The sequence below is a fragment of the Heteronotia binoei genome, chromosome 21 (genome assembly GCF_032191835.1).
Source record: "Heteronotia binoei isolate CCM8104 ecotype False Entrance Well chromosome 21, APGP_CSIRO_Hbin_v1, whole genome shotgun sequence".
Lineage (NCBI taxonomy): Eukaryota > Metazoa > Chordata > Lepidosauria > Squamata > Gekkonidae > Heteronotia > Heteronotia binoei.
The window spans coordinates 77,424,569-77,449,646 of record NC_083243.1 but is presented as its reverse complement, the minus strand read 5'-3'; the positions used below and the strand labels follow the sequence as shown (position 1 = coordinate 77,449,646).

The 25,078-nt window shown below is 46.7% G+C and overlaps 1 protein-coding gene across 1 annotated transcript in view; it reads right to left on the bottom strand.

The window, feature by feature from the left end:
• Positions 1-7,216: 7,216 nt before the first annotated feature.
• IVD (isovaleryl-CoA dehydrogenase) overlaps positions 7,217-25,078 on the bottom strand; it is a 39,598-nt gene continuing 21,736 nt past the window's right edge. Inside the window, exons 8-12 of the mRNA XM_060261345.1 lie at positions 19,010-19,103; positions 9,901-9,982; positions 8,955-9,059; positions 8,211-8,283; positions 7,217-7,651 (exon numbers count right to left, since the gene is read on the bottom strand). Coding sequence (XP_060117328.1) covers positions 7,518-7,651; positions 8,211-8,283; positions 8,955-9,059; positions 9,901-9,982; positions 19,010-19,103 — 488 coding nt within the window. The 3' untranslated portion in view covers positions 7,217-7,517. The remainder of the gene's footprint in view (positions 7,652-8,210; positions 8,284-8,954; positions 9,060-9,900; positions 9,983-19,009; positions 19,104-25,078) is intronic.

Genomic DNA, 25,078 nt, shown 5'->3' with positions numbered 1-25,078 from the left:
AGAGCTTAGGACTGCAGTACTGCAGCTTTAACACTCTGCGCCATGGGGCTCTTAGTACCATATGGTGAAGGTGTTGCTAAATTGGAATACCTGTATAGTTTGCTACCATTACACATGTATTTAATTTAGGGTATTATTATGTTGCCTGTCAACAGAAAAGTTCCTATACTGAAAGTACATCTATCGCATTAATCAATACAATTATAAGAAGCAATAAATTAAAACCAATGTATTAAAGAAATCACTGTCAGAGGCTCATCGCATCCTTACCACAAGAAAAAACCTTTTCTCCCCTGCTATTACCAGTTGCCTAGGAAAATAAAAACTTCTTCACCTGGCGCCTAAAACTCAAAAGTGTAAGTGGTGAGAGAGTTCTACTGATGGGGTGGCACAACAGAAAAGATCCTGTTGTCATAGCCATATGAGTAAGGTTATACAGAACAGTCCCTTTGCTGAAGACCTTAATAATCAAGTACATTCTTAAGGGCGCAGGAGGTCCTTCAGAACACCTAATCCCAGACTATTCACTTGCAACTTTAATTGTGTCTGGAACCAAAATTCTTTCACAACTCGTAAGACACATTCTTAATAACTGGTTCTCTTAAGTAGCCTTGCTGCTACACTCTGGAACAACTGAAATTTAGGGACCGTTGTTGAAAAAGGCAGCTCTACATAAAGTGCACTGCATTACTGAACTGTATTTGAAAATTGCATGGTAACAGTGGCTCGATCTTTCCCAGAAGGGACCTACTGGCCCAGCTGAAAAGGACAAAGTTGGAAATCTATTAAAGGTGTCATGTACCATAGTGAAGTCTCCATCTGTGGATTTGGATCTAATCTCTCACCCAATGGCAATGCTGTTCTTTCATGGAGAATGTGTTACTCTTTAGGACAAAGCTGACACCTCAGTCCTCATCCTGCCTATCAGTACCTTGAGTCCATCTAATCATACCATTCACCACCTGACTTGAATCAGATGAAAGAAGAAAAAAAGCTGTGTATCATCTTATGACCTGAGTTAAAACTCCACAAAGGAGTGTTTCAGGACTGACTTCATGCCTGCTTCCTTCAAGGTCTATCCTCAAAGGAGCATTGCCTAGCTCTTGAATCCCCCCTCCCCCTGAAAACAACAGATGAAGGGTATGATCTGAGAGGCTTGTCTGCTTTCTCTAGCCAGGGAAGCTCCTCCAAACAGCTGTGACTATTCCACACTACAATAGCATTCTGTGACTACTCTGCACAAACAGTGCAGTCCAAGTCACAGCAAATGTGAGCAATTTTCATCTGTAAATTGTCTTACAAACCAGCCACAGTGAGCCTTGTTTGCACAAACAGCATGCCTGTGGATTCTGATAGACAAACAGCATGCCTGTGTATACCTCTTCATGGCATCTGGTACATCTATAAGATTGCAGCTCCCTGCAGCTTATATTTCCCCGTATGGATCACCAGATGTTTAAGAACAGTGTGAGGCAATCTGCCCCTGGTATTGTCTTGTGTCTTGAGGTTGTATCTCCTGGTTCCCCCTGCTGTATGCTCTTCATGCGTGGATAGGGTGCCTGATTTCTTTGGCTACAGCACTCGTCAGAGTTGTTTTCCCCATTCAGGCAGGCAACCGGGCCCCACCGTTAGCTTTTCAGCAAGCAGCAGGTGCAAGCAGAGAAATCCCAGCTCCGCTACCAGTAATCCCCACTCCTTCTTCTGCCCCACAATATTGTCTGCTTTGCTCAAGGATGGTTTTGTCTTCCCCTTCACAGTTGTTAATTCCTTTATATTGAAGTGAAACCTCTGTCTAATTTCTCGGCACAGCGATTCCTCAGAAAGGCCAGCGCCTGCCATTGCCAGCAGGCCAGAGGGGCTCCTGCACCAGCAGGGGGTAAGGAAGGAAAACTGCTGTCTGCGCATCTCAGCTGTCTTAACTGGATTGTTGTTCGAATGTTCACTGCAAGCTGCCACACAGAGCACAATGAAGAGAAGCACAATGGGCTTTGGCTGGTTAGCAAAGGCCTGTTGCTGAGGAAGGAACATAACTGTATATAATGAGCATGCAAAATGTTCTAGAATGAGGAGAGTCCTCCAATCATGTATCTTATCTTAATGTATAAATATAGCCAGTGGGACTTCAATGTCATTTACAGAAGAGAACAGGGCAGTCATTTATACTGATAGCATATGTGCTTCTTTGAACGGTTCAGGGAGGCAGTGCTCAAGAACAAGTCTAGTAGCTTCTGTATACCTCTAGATGAGGCAGGTGAAATTCAGTCTGAGCCAGCATTTGAACCCAGGAACCCATACCTGTTGCAGACCCTTGCATCATAAAACACTACCTGTGCCCTTTCTCTGGAACTAAAAGACCTCCATGTGAAAAGTTACATTGCTGATTAACAAACTGTCCATTTATCCATCTTGGGCAGTTTCCATGCTAAACTGAAGAGTAGGGGGGAAACATCAGGAAACTGCAATCTCAAATTCTGTTGCTGACTGCATTTTCCAACAACCAAAGAGTAGTCAGTATGTGTCTATCCTATCAGACTTTCTTAAACCAGGAAAAATAAGAACAGTAGTTGGGGAGGGAATCTTTGTCGTTGAAGAACCCCACCCCCCCGCCCAGCCTGATTGCCACCTTTTCTACCCACATAGTACAGGCTGTAAGGAATTGTGATTTCTTAGTTATGGTAATGTAATGCAAGCTAGTATAGTTTCTACTTGCCTCCTGCTGGGCAGAACAGGATATGTTTATGGCCGGCCCTAAACCCAGGAATGGAGATCTTTATTTGTACTGAAATTATGTTGCTGACATTAAAATCACAAAATGACCCGTAACCAGGAATTTCTTGATATTTTGTCACAGCAAAGAGATTTGAAGCAGCCTTTATGAACAAATTGCTCAATGCATTCATCACAGCGACACATGAAAACACCCAGAGATTTACAGATTGCCCTTGGCTCTTATGCACTTCACCTAGTGAGGTACTGACTACTGACCTGTGAGGCCTTAGATTTTACATACTGTGGTGCATGCATGTGAAGAGGAGTGCCTCAAGTGTTTGGTGGTGTCATTAGAGGTCAGAGGATATTGGCTGCAGTTTAACTTTGGTTAAACTCGTGGGCAGTCCTGTTTTTATCTTTGGTTCACTGGCATTCTGGACCACGCTGGGTGACAAATTATGACTCACTACTGCTGCATTTCATTGCTGACAGAAAGATGCTGCAATTTTTTTTCAATTCCTTACATTAAATGAATATGTGCAGAAGGTGACTTTTCAATGCATATTAGGAATACTTTCCCCATTTCTGATTTTTTTTATTAAATAAAAGCTACTATTTTCAGAATTTGAAAGAACTCCTGTGAGTAAGGTTGCCAACTTTTAAACTGGTCCCTTTAACTTTCCCTTTAATTTCAGTTTTATCTCCAAGCAACTAACAGGTGGTTCCAGACCATGAAAAGCTCCAGCTGCCCATTTCCACACATTATGCCTCTATTAAATAGACATTTTCCCCCTACCTGTGAGCTAAACAGCCTCAAGGTTCAAATATTACCTCTGCTCTAAGAGCAACCGCAAACTGAGAATTCTTGGAGAACAGGAGAGGTGCTGGAAGACTGGAGGCGGGCGAATGTTGTCCCCATCTTTAAGAAAGGGAAAAAGGAGGATCCGGGTAACTACCGACCCGTCACCTTGATGTCTATACCTGGAAAAGTTTTAGAACAAATAATCAGTCAGTCATTCCTGGAACATATAGAAAGGATGGCTGTGATTACTAAGAGCTAGCATGGTTTTCTCAAGAACAAGTCATGTCAGACTAACCTGATCTCTTTTTGAGAAAGTTACCACCTTGCTGGATCAGGGGAATGCTGTAGACATAGTTTATCTTGATTTCAGTAAGGCTTTTGATAAAGTTCTACATACTATCCTTGTTGACAAGTTAGTAAAATGTGGTTTGGATCCTGTTACTGTTAGGTGGATCTGTAACTGGTTGACAGATCGCACCCAAAGAGTGCTTGTGAATGGTTCATCATCCTCTTGGAGAGGAGTGACAAGTGGAGCACCTCAAGGATCTGTTCTGGGGCCTGTTTTGTTCAACATCTTTATAAATGATTTGGATGAAGGAATAGAGGGAATCAGGTCTCAGATTCTGCAGGAGCTCACAGGAGCACAGCTCCTGAACCTTTCTGAGTGTTCCCTCTCTTCTTCCTCACCTACCTTGTCCAGTAGGTGCAGCTGAATAACAATCCCTGGATTAGGAGAGTGGGCAGCCAGCCAGCCACCAGAGGCTTTGCCATGCCCCCAGCAGCCCTCATTAACCCCTGGAGAAGCCTGCGCCACCCTTTATTCACTACTTATGTGATTTTGGGTGGTGGGTGGCTTGCTGGCCTTTTGACTTGAGGGGCGGCCCAGAATAGCCCCAGGTGAACAGGGCCTGGTGAGCTGGCTGGATCTCTAGCCAGCCCAAGCAGGCCTCGCTCACCCAGGGCTCTCCTTTCTTGCATCGGGTTGCTTTTGGCTGGGGGGGGCAGCATATGCTAATGATTTATGCTAATGAGCTCTGCCACCTATTTTTCTGCAAAACGACCCCTGGAGGGAATGCTTATTAAATTTGCAGATGATACTAAATTGGGAGGGGTTGCAAATACAGTAGAAGACAGAAACAGGATGATCTTGACAGGCTATAACACTGGGCTAAAACCAACAAAATGAATTTTAACAGGGATAAACGTAAAGTTCTGCATTTAGGAAGGAAAAATCCAATGCAGGTTTTAGGATGGGGAAGACTTGTCTTAGCAGTAGTATGTGTGAAAAGAATCTAGGGGTCTTAGTGGATAATACGCTGAACAGTGTGATGTGGTGCCTAAAAAGACAAATGCCATTTTGGGCTGTATCAACAGCAGTATAGTGTCCAGATCATGTGAAGTGATGGTTTTGCTTTACTCTGCTCTGGTAAGACCTCACCTGGAGTATTATGTTCAGTTTTGGGCACCACATTTTAAGAAGGATATAGTCAAGCTGGACTAGGTCCAGAGGAGAGTGACAAACATGGTGAGGGGTCTGGAGACCAAGTCCTGGTTGAAGGAGCTGGGGATGTTTAGCCCGGAGAGGAGGCAGCTGCAAGGTGATATGATCACCATCTTCAAGTACTTGAAGGACTGTCATATAGAGGATGGTGTGGAATTGTTTTCTGTGGCCCCAGAAGGTAGGACCAGAACCAACTGGTTGAAATTAAATCAAAAGAGTTTCTGGCTCAACATTAGGAAGAACTTCCTGATCATTAGAGCGGTTCCTCAGTGGAACAGGCTTCCTAAGGAGGTGGTAGGCTCTCCTTCCTTGGAGGTTCTTAAACAGAGGCTAGATGGCCATCTGACAGCAATGAGGATCCTGTGACTTTACAGTACAGTAAAAATTTATTGCGTAAAACCATTGGCCATTGCAATTACAGCAATTTACAAGTCAAAAGTAGTCAAGATTAACATATTAGATTATTAAAAAATCTGAGTTACATATAGCAACCCCATAATCAGGCTCTAATAGTCCAGTTAACAGCATCATTTTACTGTCTACTGGATACTGCCTTTGCCCTGATTTTACTAGCAGCCAAAGCAAAAAGTGCTACCTTATAAGAAACCGTAGAGTCAATATCTGATAATAGAAATATTAACTTATCCATATCAGAGGCTAAATACAATTGATTTATTATTTCAGTCAGAAACTTGCGTCTAGGTTCTGAGTACTTTGGGCAAACCATAACATAATGGATCCTGTGAATGTAGGGGGAGGTATTTGTGAGTTTCCTGCATTGTGCAGGGGGTTGGACTAGATGACCCTGGAGATCCCTTCCAACTCTATGATTTTAAATGCATGTTACATTCTGGATGGGGCAAAGAGGAATTCAGTGAGGTAGTACTGTTTCTATATTCAGGGTCTAGTTTAATGACTGATGGATCATAACTTACTGGGTTGTTCTCCAACCTAAAAATCAGTTGGGTTCAGCAACATCACATCATGGTTTTCTTTTAAGCTTCTTTTGTGAGAGAAAGAGCAAGAGAAAGAAAAAGAGGGAAGATGGGCACATTTAGTTTAAAAAATTCAAACCAGATCACAGGTAGGTGCTGCAGATTACTACTAAATCAAATCCAGAGCCAATAAAGAAATGTTTCCCAGATTAGATGAGCTATTTACCTGGGTAGGGAGTGAATGGTTGCTGGAACGTAATGTTGAATACATGGAGGCAGGGCTGTTTAGAGGTTCCTCTAGCATGACAAACTGTTTTGTTCTTCTTATGGTGGATAGCATTGTCTTAGAAATGTGGGTAAGGTTTTGCTTTCCCCTCCAATCAGTTAATTTAATACATTCGATGAGAAAGATTAGGTCATGGTAAGGTAGTTATCGTAATTCTTAAGGAAACCTCATCTGGTCACTGTTTTTCCCTTAGTCTCAAGTCTCTGCTATCCTTTCTAGTGACAGTCCATAAACTGACTAAGTAATAAAGCCCCTCAGCTGCAAGCTGCTGGTTTGTAAGATACTACCTCCCTTTTCAGTTTTTACATGTACAGAAGCCTTGAAATCCAAGGTAACTCGCCTCAACTTCTCTGTTTTGAACAGAAAAACCCTACCACCAAGCAACCCATTGACAAGTATTTTAAATCCTACTGACCTTCAAATTTTGCCTGATTTTTAGATTTGTGGAAATTGTATTACACTGTTGATCTTGATTTTTCAAAAGCCCAGCAAAACCCACATTCTCATTCCTTGTGATGGTGTAAATGACTCTAAAATGCTCTTAATTCTATTATGCCTCCTTTTCCACTGTGCTTTCTTTTAGCCAGCTAGAACAAAAGTGTGCAAGTGCTGCCAGATCCTTACCAAAAACACTCCTTCCCCAATCAGGTTGCCATCTTCTCCTCATTCTCAATTCACTCTCAGCTGCCACAATGTACTGTTTTGACATTTTAACCACTTTCAGAATGATAGATGGTGACATCCCCACATGAATCAAGCACAAGGAGGCAGTCCATCAAAGCAGTGAAGGTTTCAAATGGTACTAATATAGCACAGGAAGCACCAGAAGGGAAAAGGAATGCACTAATAAAAAGAAACTCTGCATTGCATTTTAGCAGCATTTTAGGACCATGACCTTTAACTTTGAACTTGTAGCCAGGATCCCATAAGGTCCCAAAGTAAATAAGGTTTTCAGTGATGTCAGTAATGCAACAAAAGCAATATGCTGGAGGGAATCTACTTTAATGATTCTTGAAAACAGTTCATTGGTTAAAAATGTCATTCCTTTAGATTGAGGCATGATGGCAAATGTCTACATATCCCACTTAAAGTGCCAGTCTGTTCCAGTGCAATATAATCACATTCTTAGAAAAATCTAGGAGCACTTGCACAGAGAGCCAGAAGTCAAGAAGAGTCACAACAAAGCGGCCAAAGTGGTAACAGGAACAGAAAAGTACTTGTGCGCTTTACAGTCTTGGAATCTCAAGGCCTCTTGCTTTGGGGAACACTAATTCTCTGGTGCTGTTACTTAAAGGCAGAATTAAATGACCGACCCACGATAATCCTTCGCACTTCACTTGTTCCTGCCCCAATTTCATATAGTTTGGCATCTCTCAGGAAACGGCCCATAGGATAGTCATTGATGTAGCCATTTCCTCCTGTAATATAAAGAGAGAACCTAAGAATCTAAAGAGAAGTGGAGGTCCTGGATGTAGATTGATTGCATATGGATAAACAGAGCTTTTGGGATAAAGATTGTTTACTTCAGTTGAAGCAAAAATCACCAACAATTGAATGGTAGCTACAAGGCAGTGATTAGCACAGGATAACAAGGAGACTGCCTTTATCCAGTCCCAGTGCAAAAAGAGCGCCTGTATGTAAATATAATAAATGTTAAACATGTCAACATACTGAAAAGTGTAAAATCAATGGAGAAACAAAAGAAGGTCTTATAGAAGAATATAAATCACAACTGAATAAAAATGGGTGTTTTTGCCTTTATCCAACTATCTCTTAACTAGGGTTGCCAGCTTTTAAAATTGGTTTCTCTAGCTATTCCTTTAATATCAGGTTGATCTGCAGCAAAAGCTAGGTTATGTCATCTTCCTCCATGTCATTTTCATACATTAACTTTTTGGCAAAGGGATAGGTTGTTTTCTCCTGACCTACTCCTAACTAGCTTGCTTCTCAGTGGGCCAACTGCATCTACAGTCTTACCCAGACACTGGATTCCATCCAAAGCAACTTGAGTAGCACATTCTGCAGAGTAGAGAATCACTCCTGCACAGTCCTAATAAAGGGGATAAGATAGTAGAATTTCAGGCTTCAATGTATGCCTTATCCAGCCAGGTCCACTTTCCTATACACACTGGCAGATCTATCTAAACTAATATTTCCTGCTAATCAAGACTCAAATTAAATTGAGGGGTCATAGATATGCATCCTTTTCTTGGACATATGGACATATGAAGCTGCCTTATACTGAATCAGACCCTCGGTCCATCAAAGTCAGACCCTGGCAGCGGCTCTCCAGGGTCTCAAGTTGAGGTTTTTCACACCTATTTGCCTGGACCCTTTTTTGGAAATGCCAGGGATTGAACCTGGGACCTTCTGCTTACCAAGCAGATGCTCTACCACTGAGCCACCATCCCTCCCCTAACCGTCCCTTCTTCAACAAGAGCACTATAAGCCCTGCAAGGTGCCACACCAGTCCTCTCCCATCTCCTCCTCCAAATCAGAACAAACTTCAGTTTTTAATTCCACACCCAAGTGATGTACGCAGAAGGTAAGAAGCTAAATAATAACTGCCATATTTAAAGCATACATACTTAAGAGTTAGAAATGAAATCATGGCTACTTCTAGTATCAGGATAACAGGAACCTGTATGTTGTACCAGTTAAGTACAAGAAATCCCATTGCCACATGGTCCAGGAAGTCTTCTTCAAAGAAACAGAGCTCACCTTTGCACTGAAATGTCCTTGATCACAGGCTTTTGCTACATTGTAGGCATACTGTCGACATACTGTCAGCCGTGTGTACATGTCAGCCATTTTACCCTGCATAAGCTTTATGGTATAAGGAGGTGGGGAAAGAAGAGAAGGTTTGAATGAAAGCTGAATCTAATTTACGTTCAGGGTAGAAGAATGGGAAATGGAATTCTTTGCAGCAGCCAAGTCTTCAATTTGACTTAGGTAAGATTAAGGAAATGAGAACTAGATCTACAATGGATGCTAATCTTTGTGTCTCCATGTCATGTCAAAGGCTGCTCTCCCCCTCTCCCCCAGTGAAGCCCCATCCCACATACAGATGCACTTTCCACACTGCTTAGGAAGACAGATTCAATTTCTTCTGTTGTCCATGCTGCAAGGTCAATCAGAAGCTACAATAGTTGTGCTAGAAGAGTGTTGTTAGCATCCATTTTTTCCACACTAAGACTGCTCTTCCAATGGGACTGAGCTATGATAGTGAGAGATTCAGCACAACTTCAATAGTGGTAAAGTTACAGGGCAAACTGCAAAGACACCTTCTGATTCCAAATTTCAAGCTTGAACCTGAAATTGTGAACAGCAATCAGGTAAATTCTTTCAAGCTTTAACTGAGTGCCATGAGCAAACCTAACCCAGATCTCCCCACCACTATATTTCTGAACAAGGGTGTTTGAAGTTTTAGCAGTACAAGACTATTTCCCCATTATATTAAAGCAGACAGAAATGCAGTAAGAGAAAATTGTTAGCTTCTGTTTTGCATGTTAGCAAGCCAAATCAAAATGTTGGTGGAAACACCCCGATGAGAAAAATTAATCCAAAATTCTTTTCATGGCTTATGAAAAGGGAAAGGAAACAGGATTTGGTCAAGCTATTGATGAGTGTTCTAGGATTTAATAGACTACCCACTGCTTGCTCTTACCTGGAAATGGCCAATTTTCTGTCCAAAGGCTTCTCTCACATGTAAATAAGGCAATGCATGATCAAGGACAGCCTGCATTATTCTGTCAAGGAAACAGAGTGACATAGGTTGCTGCAGGGTAAAGAAAAACTATTCACTGATCAAGTGCTGAGCTGCTGAAATGATCACTTTGGGATGTTTTAAGGCATGGATATACATCTGAATCTCTTGACACAGGAAATGTTGCAAAATCCCATGAACTAACAAACCCATGAACTACCACCTTTATCCTCCTTGAAAGATGGAAGATTCTATATTTCAAGTCTACATTCAACTGATGTAAAAAATCACAAGGAACACTATGAAAATGTATAACTTGAGTTAAGGCAGGAGGAAAGAATGTATCTTCTAGGAGGAAGACAATGCACTGTCTCTGTGGTGAAAGGAGTAGCATTGTTGTTTTGCTGTAGCCAAAATAACAAAGTCTTGTGGCACCTTAAAGACTAAACGCATGCACTGTGGCACAAGGTTTCATGGATTAAACCCCTCTTTGTCAGAGGCATGAAGGATGCCATTCCATTGGCAGACTGTGACATGGTGAAAAATGAACAAGAGTGTGGTGTGGAAAGTTATTACAAAAGACAGCCAGAAGGCCCAACAATCCAAGATGTAGGCATATTTCACTACAGAAAGACAGGTTGCTTACCTATAACTGTAGATCTTCGAGTGGTCATCTGTGCATTCACACTTGTGGGATACTGCGCCTGCGCGGGTCCCCGATCGGTATCTGTAAGAAAGCCCAGGAATTTTCCGCGGTCGGCGCCACTGGGCATGCGCAGGCGTCCCATTGCGCACGCCCAACGGCGCCACCGCGGTAATCCCGCCAGTTTCTTCATGACCGCTGAAAGCCCCTATAGAAGGGAGACCATCAGCAGTGGGGAAGGAGGGCGGGTAGTGTGAATGCACAGATGACCACTCGAAGATCTACAGTTACAGGTAAGCAACCTGTCTATCTTCTTCGTGGTCTCTGTGCATCACACTTGTGGGAGATTAGCAAGCAAGGCATACCTGGAGGTGGGAAGACGGTCAACCGGAGATAACAGATTGTAGAACCGCAGTCCCCAACCGAGTCCTCTGTTGAGCATGCACGTCCAGCGCGTAGTGCTTCATGAAGGCATGCGGGGAAGACCAGGTAGCAGCTTTGCAGACATCCGCCAAGGGCACGCCCTTCAGGAACGCCACCGATGTCGCCATTGCTCTTGTGGAGTGCCCACGAACAGGTCCCGGCAGCGGCCTCTTTGCTAGGAGGTAGCAGATCTTGATGGTCTCCGCCAGCCACTTCGAGAACCTCTGTGAAGAGATCCTGGAGCCCAGTCTGGGCGCCGTGTATGAGACGAATAGCTGCTGGTCCCTGCGAAAGGCTTTAGAGCACTTGAGGTAAAAAAGTAGGGCACGCCTGACGTCTAAGGAGTGCAATCTCCGCTCCTCGTCCGAGGAGGGGTTAGGGAAAAAGGCGGGTAGCCAAACCTCTAGATTGAGGTGGAATTGGGAGGGCACCTTAGGGAGGAAGTTGATATCTGGGGCCAGGGAGACACCAGATTCTCTAAAGGCTAGGTAAGGGTAGTCACAACGCATCGCCGTGAGCTCCCCCACACGACGAGCAGAGGTGATGGCCACCAAAAAGGCAGTCTTCCAGGACAGGAGCTGCAGGGAGCATGTGGCCATAGGCTCGAAGGGACGCCTGGTTAGCATGTCTAGGACTAGTGTCAAGTCCCACAACTGAGGGGGAGGCTTAGATGGTGGATGCAGTCTAAATAGCCCCCTCATAAACTTTTTGGACTGGGGGTGGGCGAAAACTGAGTATCCGCCCACAGGTTCGTGAAAGGCCGATATGGCTGCCAGGTAGACCTTAATGGAGGAGAAGACCAGGCCTGCGTCGACTAGGGACAGCAGAAAGTCAAAGATTGCCGGCAGGCCTGCCTCCCTTGGTGCGCCTGGCCGGCTAGCCATAAAGTTCGAGAACTTCCTCCACTTCCTATCGTAGGAACTTCCTCCACTTCCTATCGTAGGATGCCCTGGTGGAGGGTTTTCTGCCCTGGTGGAGGGTTTTCTGGACCCTGCCAGAGAACTCTAAGGGTCTATGAGCCACGCCGTCAGTTTCAGGTGTGGTACGTTGTGGTGTAGCACCAGGCCCCCCTGAGATGACAGGAGGTCTGGTTCCGCTGGGAAGTGGTAAAAGTTCCCCCCCGACAGGTGTAGTAGGGAGGAGAACCAGTTCTGGCGAGGCCACCAGGGGGTCACCAGGATGCAACGTGGCCTCTCCGTTGCTATCTTGTTGATTACTCTCGTCAATAGGGGGAGGGGCAGGAACAGGTAGAGGAAACGGCCCTCCCAGGGGATGAGGAGCCCGTCTCCCAGGGATGCTGGGTCGGCACCCCCTCTGGAGCAGAACATGGGGCACTTCTTGTTGTCTGCTGTGGCAAAGGCATCCAGCTGTGGGTATCCCCAGAGCTGGAAAACTGGTTGCAGAAAACGCCACTGGAGCTCCCACTCGTGTGGTGAGGCCCCCCCTCTGCTCAGGGAGTCCGCCTGTATGTTGAGGACCCCTGGGAGATGAGCGGCCTTCACAAAGACGTCGTGCTGGATGCATTCCGTCCACAAGTCCATCGCCAGTGCACAGAGGCGACGGGACACCGTCCCACCTTGTCTGTTGATGTACGCCAGGACGGTGGTGTTGTCTGTGAGCAGTGCCACCGTCTTTCCCGCCAGCTTCGGGCGGAACGAACGAAGGGCAAAGTGGACCGCCAGCAGTTCCAGGTAATTTATGTGGAGCAAGGCCAGCTTGGGAGGCCACTGGCCCCCCACGCACAGTCCGTCCATGTGGGCGCCCCAACCCCACTGGGAGGCGTCTGTGGTGACGGTCGCTGTGGGGGCCGGGAGGTGGAAGGGCGCTCCTTGGCAGATATTGTCCTTCGACTCCCACCACTGGAGGGAGTGGAGCGTCGCAGGAGGAATAGTGAACCTCTTTCGAGGTGAGTCCTTGGTTGGGCGGAACTGACGGAGAAACCATAGCTACAGGTCTCTCATCCTCAGTTTCGCGAAGAGAAGCACGCTTGTCGTCGCCGCCATCAGCCCCAGCATCCGCTGAAGCTGTTTTACTGTGCCCCACCCTTGTCTCTGGAGCAACTGTACAGTGTTGGTGATGTCTTCTGCCCTCTGGGCGGGCAGAAACGCTCGATGTAGGTTTGTGTCCAGTACACCCCCTATGAACTGCACTGTCCTTGATGGAGTGAGTTTTGATTTCTCTAGGTTGACCTGCAGACCCAGGGCATCGAGAAGGCGTAGTGTGGTTGTGATGTGGGCAGACAGGCTTTCCCTTGAGCTGGCTACCAGGAGCCAGTCGTCTATATATGGGAAGACTATCACCCCTTGCATTCGGAGGTGGGCCGCCACTACGCTCATCATTTTTGTAAACACCCTGGGTGCTGCGGAGAGTCCAAATGGTAGGGCCGTGAACTGGAAGTGCTGTGGGCCTACTGCAAACCTTAGAAACCTTCTGAACTCTGGGTGGATGCTGATGTGGAAGTAGGCATCCTTGAGATCTAGGGTGGCCATCCAATCCCCTTGGTTGATGAGGGCCAGGATAGATTGCAGTGTGGACATCCTGAACTTCTGGTACAGGATGAATTTGTTCAGATTCCGAAGGTCCATGATGGGTCTCAGCCCTCCATCCCTCTTGGGAACCAGGAAGTAGCGGGAATAGAACCCACCGGTTCTGTCCCCTGCTGGTACTTTCTCTATAGCTTGTTTCTGTAGGAGGGTGGTCACCTCTGCCAGCAGAGGTGGGGAGGGAGGAGTGGTAATCACTACGGACTGGTTTGGAATCTGAGCAAAGTCTATTTTGTAGCCCTCTTTGATGATGGAGAGAGCCCACCTGTCTGAGGAGACCCGCTCCCAGGCAGGTAGGAAAGGGCGGAGGCGGATAGTGAGGTGGGTGGGGGCGACGATGCATGGGACAGAAAAGTCAAAGTCCCTGCTTGGAGGGGCGGGCACCCTTAGATTTGCCAGAAGGCTGGGTGCTGTAGCGACCTCTGTTGTTGCCCGAGTAGGCCTGCTTGTCGGGCTGCGAGGGACGTGGGCGCCACTGTTGGTCTGAGGACGGCTTGTGGGGGGGTTTCCTAGTCCAGGACCTGCTCCGCTGTCTGGCTCTGGGTTGTCTGGAGGGTGCCTGCACCCCCAGGCTCCTGGAGATCTTTAAGTTTTTGTCTAGTTCCTGCAGGGCGTTATCTGTGGTGGAACTAAAGAGTCCGTCCCCTTCAAAGGGCAAGTCCTCGATGAGCGCCCTGGTGTCCTGCTGCAGGGCGGTAGACCTGAGCCAGGAGTGCCTGCGAATGGAGACGGCGGACATGATGTTCGAGGCAAACACGTCCACCAGGTGTTTTGCTGCCGTTAATTGCTGCTTGGCGACCTTCAGGCCTTCATGTTGCAGTCTCTTGGCAGTCGTTTTCTTGTCCTCGGGTAAGGAGGACAGGAGGGGGGACAGCTGTTCCCACATGGCGTATTGGTATCTCGCCATGCAGGCCGTATAGTTCGATACCTTGGCGCCCAGGGACCCCGCCCAGTAGATCTTCCTGCCCATGGAGTCTAATTTCTTCCCCTCCTTGTCAGGGGGGGCAGAATGCACCCTGCGCGACCTTGAGGAAGACGAGACGATGGCTGAGTTCGGTTTGGGGTGCGTAAATAGAAACTCAGCCCCCGCCTCCTGGACCTTGTACATATGGTCCAGCTTCCTCGAGGACACCGGTGCCGAGGATGGCTTCTTCCACGGGTCCTTGAGTGCCTGGAGCATGACCCTGGTCATTGGCAGGGCCACAGCTGCAGAGGTGTCCCGTTGGACGATATCGAAAACGCTATCGTCCACGACTGGCTTGGGTTGTGAGATGGGTAGGGAGATGGTGGTTGCCATCCTTTTGACCATCTCTGCATAGGAGCGCAGGTCTTCGGAAAGCGAGACTGGAAGGTCCTCAGCTGTGTTGGGATCCGGTGAGGGTTCCCATGTTCTCTCGTCGCTCTCCGACCCCGATGGCGAGGACTCTCCGTGATCTGAGCGGTCTGACAGGTGTGGTGTTGGCTCCCTCCGTGGCGACTGGGTCGGCGTCGGTGGTCGGTGCAGGGGCTCTGTCGGTGCGGCGCGTCGCTCCGGTGGGATCGAGACCGATGCCGATGGTTGCCTGGATCGATGCGATGTCCTGGAGAACGAGGACATTTCGGACCGATGCTCCCAGTCGTGGTGCTCCGGTGGCTGGTACCAGTGGTACTGCGGGCAGCAGGGGTGTGTTGACTGCCATCGATGCTGTTCCCAGGGGGGTATCGGTGGGAAGCGGCGAGGTTCGACCGACGGCTCCCTTCGTCTCACGTGTTTGGGCGCTGCAGGCGTCGCCGTGTCGGTCGGCGCCAGTGCTTCGACGTCCGATGCCGAGTCGATGCTGCGCCGATGAGATGCCACCGATGGGGATCGACGGGTTAGGTCGATCTCCACTTCCGATGCTGGAGGTTGCGGCCAATGAGTGCTGGGCCCGGGGATCGGCGAGCTGCGATGCCGATGAGCGCTAGCCCTTGGAGTCGGAGGGCTGCGTGGCCGATGGGTGCTAGCCCTTGGCGTTGGAGGGCTGCGTGGCCGATGGATGCTAGCCCTTGGCGTTGGGGGGCTGTGCGGCTGACGCGCGCCGACCCCTGGAGTCGGGGGGCTGCGGAGCGGAGAGGGAGGGAACCCTTCTCGGCTGCTCGGTGGCGATCGGCGCCGAAACGTCAGGAGAAGGAGGAGTGGAGCGTGGTCGCTTTCGCTTCTCCTTACTCTTCGCCTTCTTGGAGGATTCGCGCCCCGCTTCCTCCCGTCACTTCTTCACGGGCCTGTCGACCGACAGTTCGAGGGCCCGTTTCGCGGGCTGCTGCTCCCTCGGAGCGTCCGCGTCGACTGAGGGCGCATCGGCCGATGGGCCCGTCGGGGGTTGGGCGGTCGCCATTTTCGGTACCGATGCCGAAGAGCCCGCCGTTGGTTTTGGAGGACGAAGTGCCGAGGCAGTTAGTGCGGCCGAGAGCCTTGCCGCCCTGTTCTTCCTGGTTTGTTTGGAGAAGCGGAGGCAGTGTGGGCAGGCCTCCACACGGTGCGCTTCACCCAAGCAGAGAAGACACAGGGAATGGCCGTCGGGAGGGGCGATCTTCTTCCCGCAGGCCTGGCACCTCTTAAAAAACCCCCAGCGACTGTCCATAGACAGCGGTCGCTGGGAAGGCGTGTGCAATGGGACGCCTGCGCATGCCCAGTGGCGCCGACCGCGGAAAATTCCCGGGCTTTCTTACAGATACCGATCGGGGACCCGCGCAGGCGCAGTATCCCACAAGTGTGATGCACAGAGACCACGAAGACGACCAAAGATTACAAAATCCAGTTCAAAGAATACTTTATTTCCACACAGAGTAAGTGTGGACCACTGAAGATGAATTGACAGTGAATAGCATATATCAACCTGTCAAGAGGGACATTAATTTCTATAGGGATCTAGCCAATACAGGCTAAACTGAGTGCAAATGTAACAATGTCAAAACTGCACATAAAGTCCTACTCAGAAGTTTCATGATGGAGAACCTTTTTTCTTAAGTATGGCAATTGTTATATGTCCGGGAAAATGGAAATCCTCTCCTGCTTGTATCCCCTTATTCTCTTGCAAAGAGAGGACCTTGTCTGGCCATTGTAAATGGCAGAAGATCACTGCTATCCCATGACATATCTTATGTTAGAGATGTGCAGATGAATGAATCCTTGATGCCATGAGATAAGATAGGTTTATATTCTCCTGTGCAGAGTTGAGTCCAGTGACAGAATAGATCAAGGAAAGTATTGGCACTTCTGTTTGTACATTCATTGGGTTAGTCCAGTTTTAGTGGTGAGCAGCTGGTCAACTTTGTTTCAAATTGGAGGCCACTTTTATGTGACTACATAATAAAAATACAACTAATTCTGAACTAGGGCAAAGTGTGAACAAAAACATCTACACAATGAGACCAGGATGGAAGGGGAATTTTTCTGCAAGTGCAGAGAAAGCCCCAGATTTGCAGAAAATATAAAATGTAGAAACATATACACACAATAAGGCAGGGGTCCCCAACCTTTCTGCCTGCAGGCACCTTTGGAATTCTGACACAGTATGGTAGGCACAGCCACAAAATGGCTACCGTAGGAAGTGGAGAGACTTTTAAAAAGGTGAAGCATAAAAGTGAAGGAAGGTGAAACTAGAGTGGGAAAGGAGCAAAAAATGGGAATAGGAGAAGCTGAAATGGGAATGGAGGAGAGAGAGATTAGGTCAGAAGGAAGCTAGGTTATTGTGAGGAAGAGACTGCAGATGCTACCGGGGAAGGGAAAGACAAAAAACTAGAGGGAGTGATAAAATGGGATCATCTCGTGAGTTCTCATGGATCCCTCACTTATATTGTTTTTATATATATCATCTGAATATGCCTCTGATATAGTCATTTATTAAGCAACAACAATTGTTTCTCATCCTGTTACAAATTCTAAGTAGAAGAACATTAGATTGGCCTTTGCTGCCATCAAGTCTGTATTTTGGTATATGTGCCTGCCTCCTCTTTATCCTGGCAGAGACCAGCTCCTCTCTATGAGTCACAAGTCCCCAAGTTTTGCTAATCAGTACCTTCACTAAAATTGCCTTAAGATGTCACTCTACCGAAGTGTCTCAGTACTTCTTCTGAATTTACAATAGGAGCTTTGCCACTTTGTTAAAGATACCTTGGTTGTCCCTTGTGTGGATGATTTCCCAGTGTGCATTATTTGGTTTGTTTGTTTTTTTACTCCACCTGTCCTCCAAACAATTCAAGGCACTCTCATCTGAATTATCCTCACTACAATCTCAAGAACCAATGTTTTCAGCCAGTTATGTTGAAAGAATGTGACTGGCCCAGGATCACTGTGTGAGCTTCATGGCCAAATGGTGTACTGAACTCAGGTCTTTCAAGTCCTAGTCCAACATTTTCCCTTAACTTAGGTGTGAAACCTCAGTCAGCAGCTTCTAGAAGTGAGAGGCAGCAGGAGGAAGGTTTGCTCTTATATGCAGGCTGCCTAGTGTGAAGTTGGGACCAGTGGAAAGTAAGCCCCATTCACACAGACCCATTCTAGAGTCCATGGGTCTCACCAACCCATCTAAGGTTTGTCTGCACAGCTTTCCATCTCTAGGGCAGTTTCCCATCCTCATCTCTTTGAAGGAACAGCATGAAGAAGTCCACAGCAGGGGAAAAAGAGGAGTGCATTTCTGAACCTATCAAGGTTGTTGCTCCTATGGTTTTGTCCCCCCAAAATGACACACCCAGAATAAAGGATGGTATCTTTTAATGGGGCAGCTATTGAGATTACTTTTTTACCTGGATATTAAGTAAATGAACCTAGATATTAAGAAAATGAAAATATCAGTCTGAAATTTACTTTTAAAAAGACAGTCACAAGTTTCAGAATATGGTAAAAATGTTATCTTAATGTCCAATATTTTCTTCTATTTGGGATAGATTGTACATGCTGTAGCCTTATTGCCTCTGAATGTCAATGGGCCACTACTTCAACACACAGCCACCCAAATAGAGGCTGTCTTTCTGTAAAGTGCTCCATGTGGGAGCCATTTCAAATCACAGCAGTGATTCCCCCCCCCCCCCGCCCCCAGCTGCTACTATTACATATAGTGTAGTAGCCTTGTTGGGAGCCCCAATGTGAGATTACTGATCCAGGCAGATAGTACCTCTCCACAGAAGTACTTTCCGACCATTAGCATGATACTGGCTCCATAGGCTCCTAAAGTGTGGGCTGCCAAGGATATGAATGGGCTCTTTTCCTAAGTTTCTTGAAAATTTAAAGCACAAAGAACCTTCTAAGTAGAATAAGAGAGATAAAAAGATTAAGTTAAAATAGAAAAATAATCTTTCTTCTCAGCTGGAATAACTTTCCCCTGCAAAGAAAAAGGGTATATTTAAGCGCCAATGAATTATCATCACGATTACTGCCACAAATGGAAAAAAACTGGTGACACAGAACAAGGTACATAGCTAGAATGATAAATTAATATATATTTACCCCAGTGGTCCACCACACAGCACGAGTCTCTCCAGATCCAAGCCACTCATTAATACATAGACTCCTTTATTCAACTGCCCCAGGACATTCGCAACTGTGAGAAGCAAAGGAAACATACGCTGTGCCTGTCAGAGATTTATGCACAGCCACACAAAATTACTTCATGTATTCAACAGGCACTTTTATTTTCAAGCCCCTCAAGGGAGAAATATGTTTATTCAACATGACAAAATGTCTTTAAGGTTCTACAAGTTTTGACATTGCCAATGAGGGACAATCAAGATTGAACTGGGAACAATGGAAACTGTTACAATGTTACCAACATAACATAGTACCTTTTATTAAGACCAACCAAAACACTAAACATGTTTGATCTTGGTCTGAAGCATCTCCCCCACCCCCACAATTCAGCCTGATTACGAGTCTGAGCAACTTGAAGGTTTGCCTACCACAGTGTGTTATTTTGGTTGATTTTAATACAAGACTTTACATGGCTATTGTTGGGGATTTTATTTTGGACACATGCAAGTTCCCGCAATGTCCTGTTAATTGTGATTAAGTGGGTACTTAATGAGGAAGGACTGCAGGAGTTTGACACAGGAATGGGATCTGGACCAATGTTGTGAGCAAAAATTCTACATTGTGAGCAAAAAAAAAAAGCTAGTAGCATTAAAGTTGTGAGCGAGTCTGCATTTGACTATTGTGTAAATTAGTTTTTTAGAAGATTATTTCTATAACCTTGTAAAAATCTCAGAATGAATTCTTTTAAACTATATTTAAACTATATTTTAATAATAATTTAAGCATTATAACAGAAAACAGAATCAAGTCAAATTTCATTACAGAAAATGTTGTCCTCTATGGGGGTTGACCTGGCCTTGGACTGCTGCCCTGTGCTGAGACTTAGAAAACATACCAGCACTTTGTGGGGAGACTCTTGCAGTCCACTTGGGGTTTTTTTGTGTGGGTGAAAGATGACAAATTCACAGGATAACAGAGGTGGAACAATCACTGCCAGAAGCTTGCTTAACCTAACAAACTGGAAGTTGCCAGAATGTTATCAACCTGCCCAAACGTATTCAAATATTTATATCCCACTTTTACTGTGACTGAAGGCACCTTACAAATCATACTGAAAAGCATAAAAAGGGTGTGCAATTTTTTTTATTCCCACCCTGCTCCATTATAACCTGTGGGGACCATTATCGTCAATGGACCCCATAGGCTATAATGGAGAATCAATCTGGGGGTATCTGAGGCTCTGGAGGGGGTTATTTTTTGAGGCAGAGGCACCAACTTTTCAACATAGCTGCTGGTGCCTCTCCTCAACCCCCCCCCCCCCCCCGGTTTCAAAAAGATTGGATCAGGAGGTCCAATTTTACGGGTCCTAAAGAAGGTTCCCCCATCCTCCATTGTTTCAAATGGGAGGAAAAATGTGAGCTGAAAACTAGAATGCCTGAGCAGCTAGCTAAAATTTTGTGTGCCAGGACTCCCTAGCACAGCTTACAGGAAACACTGATCTGGTGTGCATTTAGTTTGGCTGAACTGAATAAAATCCCAAATAACAGCTGATTCAGATGAATTCGGCCCTGAATAGATCCAAATCAGATTATCAAATGTTATTTGGGAGTTGAATATGGCTAGCTGAATATCGCTAAATACTGATTCCTTAGTATTCGGCTCCATTATACCATATGAGCCACTGAAGTCAGTGGCAATATAGGGTATAATGAATAGTGGCTGGGAGGCAGAGGGCTTGAGGTAGAGGCCCCCAAATTGCAGGGCAGCTGCAGGGGCCTCTCCCCCACAGAACCTCCAAGCTTCAAAAAGACTGAACCAGGGGGTCCAATTCTAGGGACACTCAAAACTGGCCCTTTTCCCCTAGGGTGGGAAAAAAGCATCAGTCATTTTCCCCAATCTAATCTGGGGGCAGGGGGTTTGAGGGAGAGGCACCAAATTTGCAGGGCTGCTTCAGGTTCCTCTCCCCCACAGAACCCCAAAGTTCCAATAGGATTGGAACAAGGAACTAAGTTTTAGGGGCACCCAAAATTGGCCCCTTTTCCCTGTGGTGAGGAAAAAAGCTATCAGTTACTGTTCCCACTCTACTTAGAGTGGGAAAAGTGACTCTGGGGCCAGGGGTTTTGAGGGAGAGGCACCAAATTTGCAGGGCTGCTTCAGGTGCCTCTCCCCACCAGAATCCCCTTGTTCCCGAAAGATTGGACCAGGGGTTCCTATCTTAGGGGCACCCAAAACTGGTCATTGTTCCCTATCGCCTGTGTTCGATACGGTCGACCATCGGTTACTGACTTGCCGCCTTGCTGACGCGGGGATTCAGGGGTTGGCCTTACAGTGGCTTTCCTCTTTCCTTGAAGGTCGGGGACAAAGGGTCGCGATTGGGGGGGAGCTATCCCGGAGGCACACACTTGATTGCGGGGTGCCTCAAGGGGCGGTTCTCTCCCCAATGTTATTCAACATCTATATGCGTCCCCTTGCCCAGATTGCCCGAAGGTATGGGCTGGGGTGCTGCTTATGGACGGCCGACCGGTCTGCGCCCCTGAAAATCTGGATCGGCTGTTACAGGCCATGGCTGAGTGGCTCAGACTGAATGGACTGAGGCTAAATACGGCGAAGACAGAGGTCCTTTGCTTGGGTCGTCGGGGACCAGGGTGGGGAAATCCCCCTGCCAGTTTTTGACAGTGTGCCGTTGATAGCAGCGGACAGGGTCAAGAGCCTGGGGGTACTATTGGAGCCCTCCTTAAAGATGGAGGCTCAAATAGCAGCCACTGCCAAGTCTGCGTTTTTTCATCTTAGGCGGGCAAGGCAGTTGGCTCCCTTCCTGGATCGCGACGATCTAGCAACAGTGATCCATGCTATGGTCACCTCGAGGTTGGACTACTGCAATGCCCTCTACATGGGGCTGCCCCTGTGCCGAACTTGGAAATTGCAGTTGGTGCAGAATGCCGCAGCCCGGCTGTTATTGGGGCTCCCAAGATGGGAGCACATTCGGCCGGGTCTTCGGGTTCTGCACTGGCTGCCAATAATATACCGAGTCCGGTACAAGGTGCTGGTCATTACCTTTAAAGCCCTATATGGCCTAGGACCTGCCTACCTGACGGACCGTCTCTCCCCACATGTTCCCCAGAGAGTACTGAGATCGGGAACCCAAAATCTTCTCATTATCCCTGGGCCAAAATAAGCCCGCCTAAAATCTACTAGGGACAGGGCCTTCTCTGTTATGGCCCCTACATGGTGGAACCAGCTGCCGGAGGAGGTGAGGGCCCTGCAGGACCTTACTCAGTTCCGCAGGGCCTGTAAGACAACCCTCTTCCGGCTAGCTTACACCTAACTGACATAGGAAATTAAATGTAGCTCTATCAGATTCTTGTTATGCATAATGCCGCAATGCTTAAATGTTTTGAATGTTTTAAATGTTTAAATATCTTAAATACCTAACTTAAAATTTTATGTTTGATTTACCTGTTGTAAGCCGCCCTGAGCCACCTTGGGAAGGTGTGATATAAATCATAAACAAACAAACAAAAAACAAACTATCGCAGGCAGCAGGCAGATTCTCCTAGATAATCTCTGGAGTGGAAAGTCCACTGAGGGTGCTTGCTTGCAAGGAGCTACATGCCCAGCAGAACAAGTGTCACTGTGGTAGTGGCAGTGCAATACATAGGACCTTAGCTCAAACTGGAGAATCTGTCTGATTCACAAATTGGGGTGGGGGCTTTCTCCAGGGACTGCAGCACAGTGCATTGAGTGCACTAGTACTAAGCAGTGGAAATGGGTCATGGATAGCCTCACAGAACAAACACCTGTGGGGAATCCTTTAACACTGACCCAGACTCCTTGGGTGTAGCTCAGCATATGACTGCTATAGAACTTTCCCAGCAGAACAAAGCATCTCCCTCAAATTCCCTGCCCCCCCCCAGCTGCCAATCATTATACCCTATTTTGCCATTGACTTCAATAGCCCATAGGGAATAATGGTGAGATGGGGACACCCTATTTAGGTGTCCCTAGGATTGGACCCCCTTGTCCAATCTTTTTGAAACTTGGAGGTTCTGTTGGGGAGAGGCTCCTGCAACTACCCTTCAATTTGGGGGCCTCTCAACCCCCCTCCCCCAGCCACAATTCATTATACCCTATCTTGCCATTGTTCATTATTAAAAAAACTTATTTTGTATAAAATTATCCCATTTCTGATACTAATGAAAAGTAGCTAATAGCTTACCAGGGCATTAAAGCCTTTCTCCTTAATAACTGGAAATGCTGCTCGGTCCCAGATTAGCTTCAAGAACCTACTATGTATTAGACAGGACTCAGCAGCTTCTTCACGGAGAACAGCGTCCTAGGCAGGATGTCCCGCCTCTGCCCTCAGAGAAAGCGACAGGGAACAGCAGTGCGCCTTCGCCTCAGAGCACATTATGAGGCTGCAGTAGCTCCGTCCTTGCATCTGATATAGAGGGCATGGTCTGTGGTGCAGGCGCATTGCTGCTTCCTGTCATTTTTGCCGGTGAGAGGGTGAAACTGGCATCCACCCGAGGCCCACAATGGCACCCTTGCCAGGGCTGTGCTCCAAGCAGCTGCCTAGGCTGTCTAGTGAAAGGGCTGGCCCTGACTGGACCCTATCTTATTGGTAAGTAAATATACATTTTTGCCCCGTTTCCTCCCAAGTCCCTAGCATCCCTGAAAAGCTCTTCCAGAAGGTGAGGAACTTTTGGGAACAAAGTGGGATGTAGTGTTGGGCTGTAGCCAAATGTGAGAATAACCAGGAATTCCACCCTCACCCCCCCTCCCATAGTTCTGATGCACTCATGTAACAGGAGGGGGGATTCCTGATTTCCTCCTTCAGGCTGCAGCCCCCCACTAAGTGTGGAAGAGAGCTAAATAGGAGAGACTCACAAAGTGCTTTGTGCAATGCAAAAGAGAAACAGAATAGAAACATTTGAATTTACAGAAAGTACCTAGAGAGTGACCTAAACCACTATGCCCCAGGCAAAAATGCAAGATGAGCTTTCAGAGTCTCTTCCAGCTATTGCTACATGACCTAAGAATGTGACTCCATGAATAATTTTTGCTGTCAAAGGAACCAGCACTGCTGAAACAGCACCATGAACTAATATAGCAGACAAGGGTGTAACACTAAAGTACACTTTGATCTTAAAGGGAATTTTTTTTCGAGCATAGGAAACAAGTGATGTGGCCAGATCTCTACCCTTGGAGGATCAGGGGCAGCAGTAATGGTTCAACAACAGCGCTTTGATGCTGTTGATCTCTTTCACTGAGCCAAGGACACGGATTCTGTTGCCATGAGAACTTGCGGTTGTAAGGATCAGAACAGACGCTAAGAAAAGAAAAATCAGATCTTCCTGACATCATTTTTGAGAACCTTTCTGACCTTAGAACCCTGCAATGAGAAGTGTTACACTTGAGAAAGAATCTGTAAGCAGTCAGCTCTGCAGGAACAGCAGTGCAACATCCATCTTGCTCATGGCAAAAAGATTTCCATTCTATAGCAAAAATACAGGTAACAAATCTCCTACATTTGCTTCCACAGAGACTGAAAATGTGATACTCAGTGCAATCCCAAGAACACTTTCCGGGGAGTTAACCCTGAAACCAGGCACTCCCTGCAGAAGAAGCCTTTCCAGTAGAAGGCAGAGCAACTACAAAAGTCAGATTTTCTGAGTTGTCAGTTTTACAATGGGCAGGGACTGGAAACTGACCAGAGTAGGATTCTAAACAGACCTGCTTAGGATGGCATCTACTACATCCTAGCTAATGGCCAAAAGTTTTTAATCGATGGCTCTGGAAGAGCAGCCATTTTTGAATTTATTTCTTGTGATTAAGACTGGAAAACTGCAGATGGATCAGACTAAAGTCATATCAGATAAGCATGAAGCCCTAGCCTAATTTAAATTCATGGCAAACCACTCAAATCAGCTGCCTTTTATTTGTTACTTGCTTGAATAGTTTTATAACGTGTTATTATGGGATTTTAGTGCTGGTTTTATTGTTTAATTTTGTTTGCCCAATGATTTGATGAGCAGAGATAAATACAAA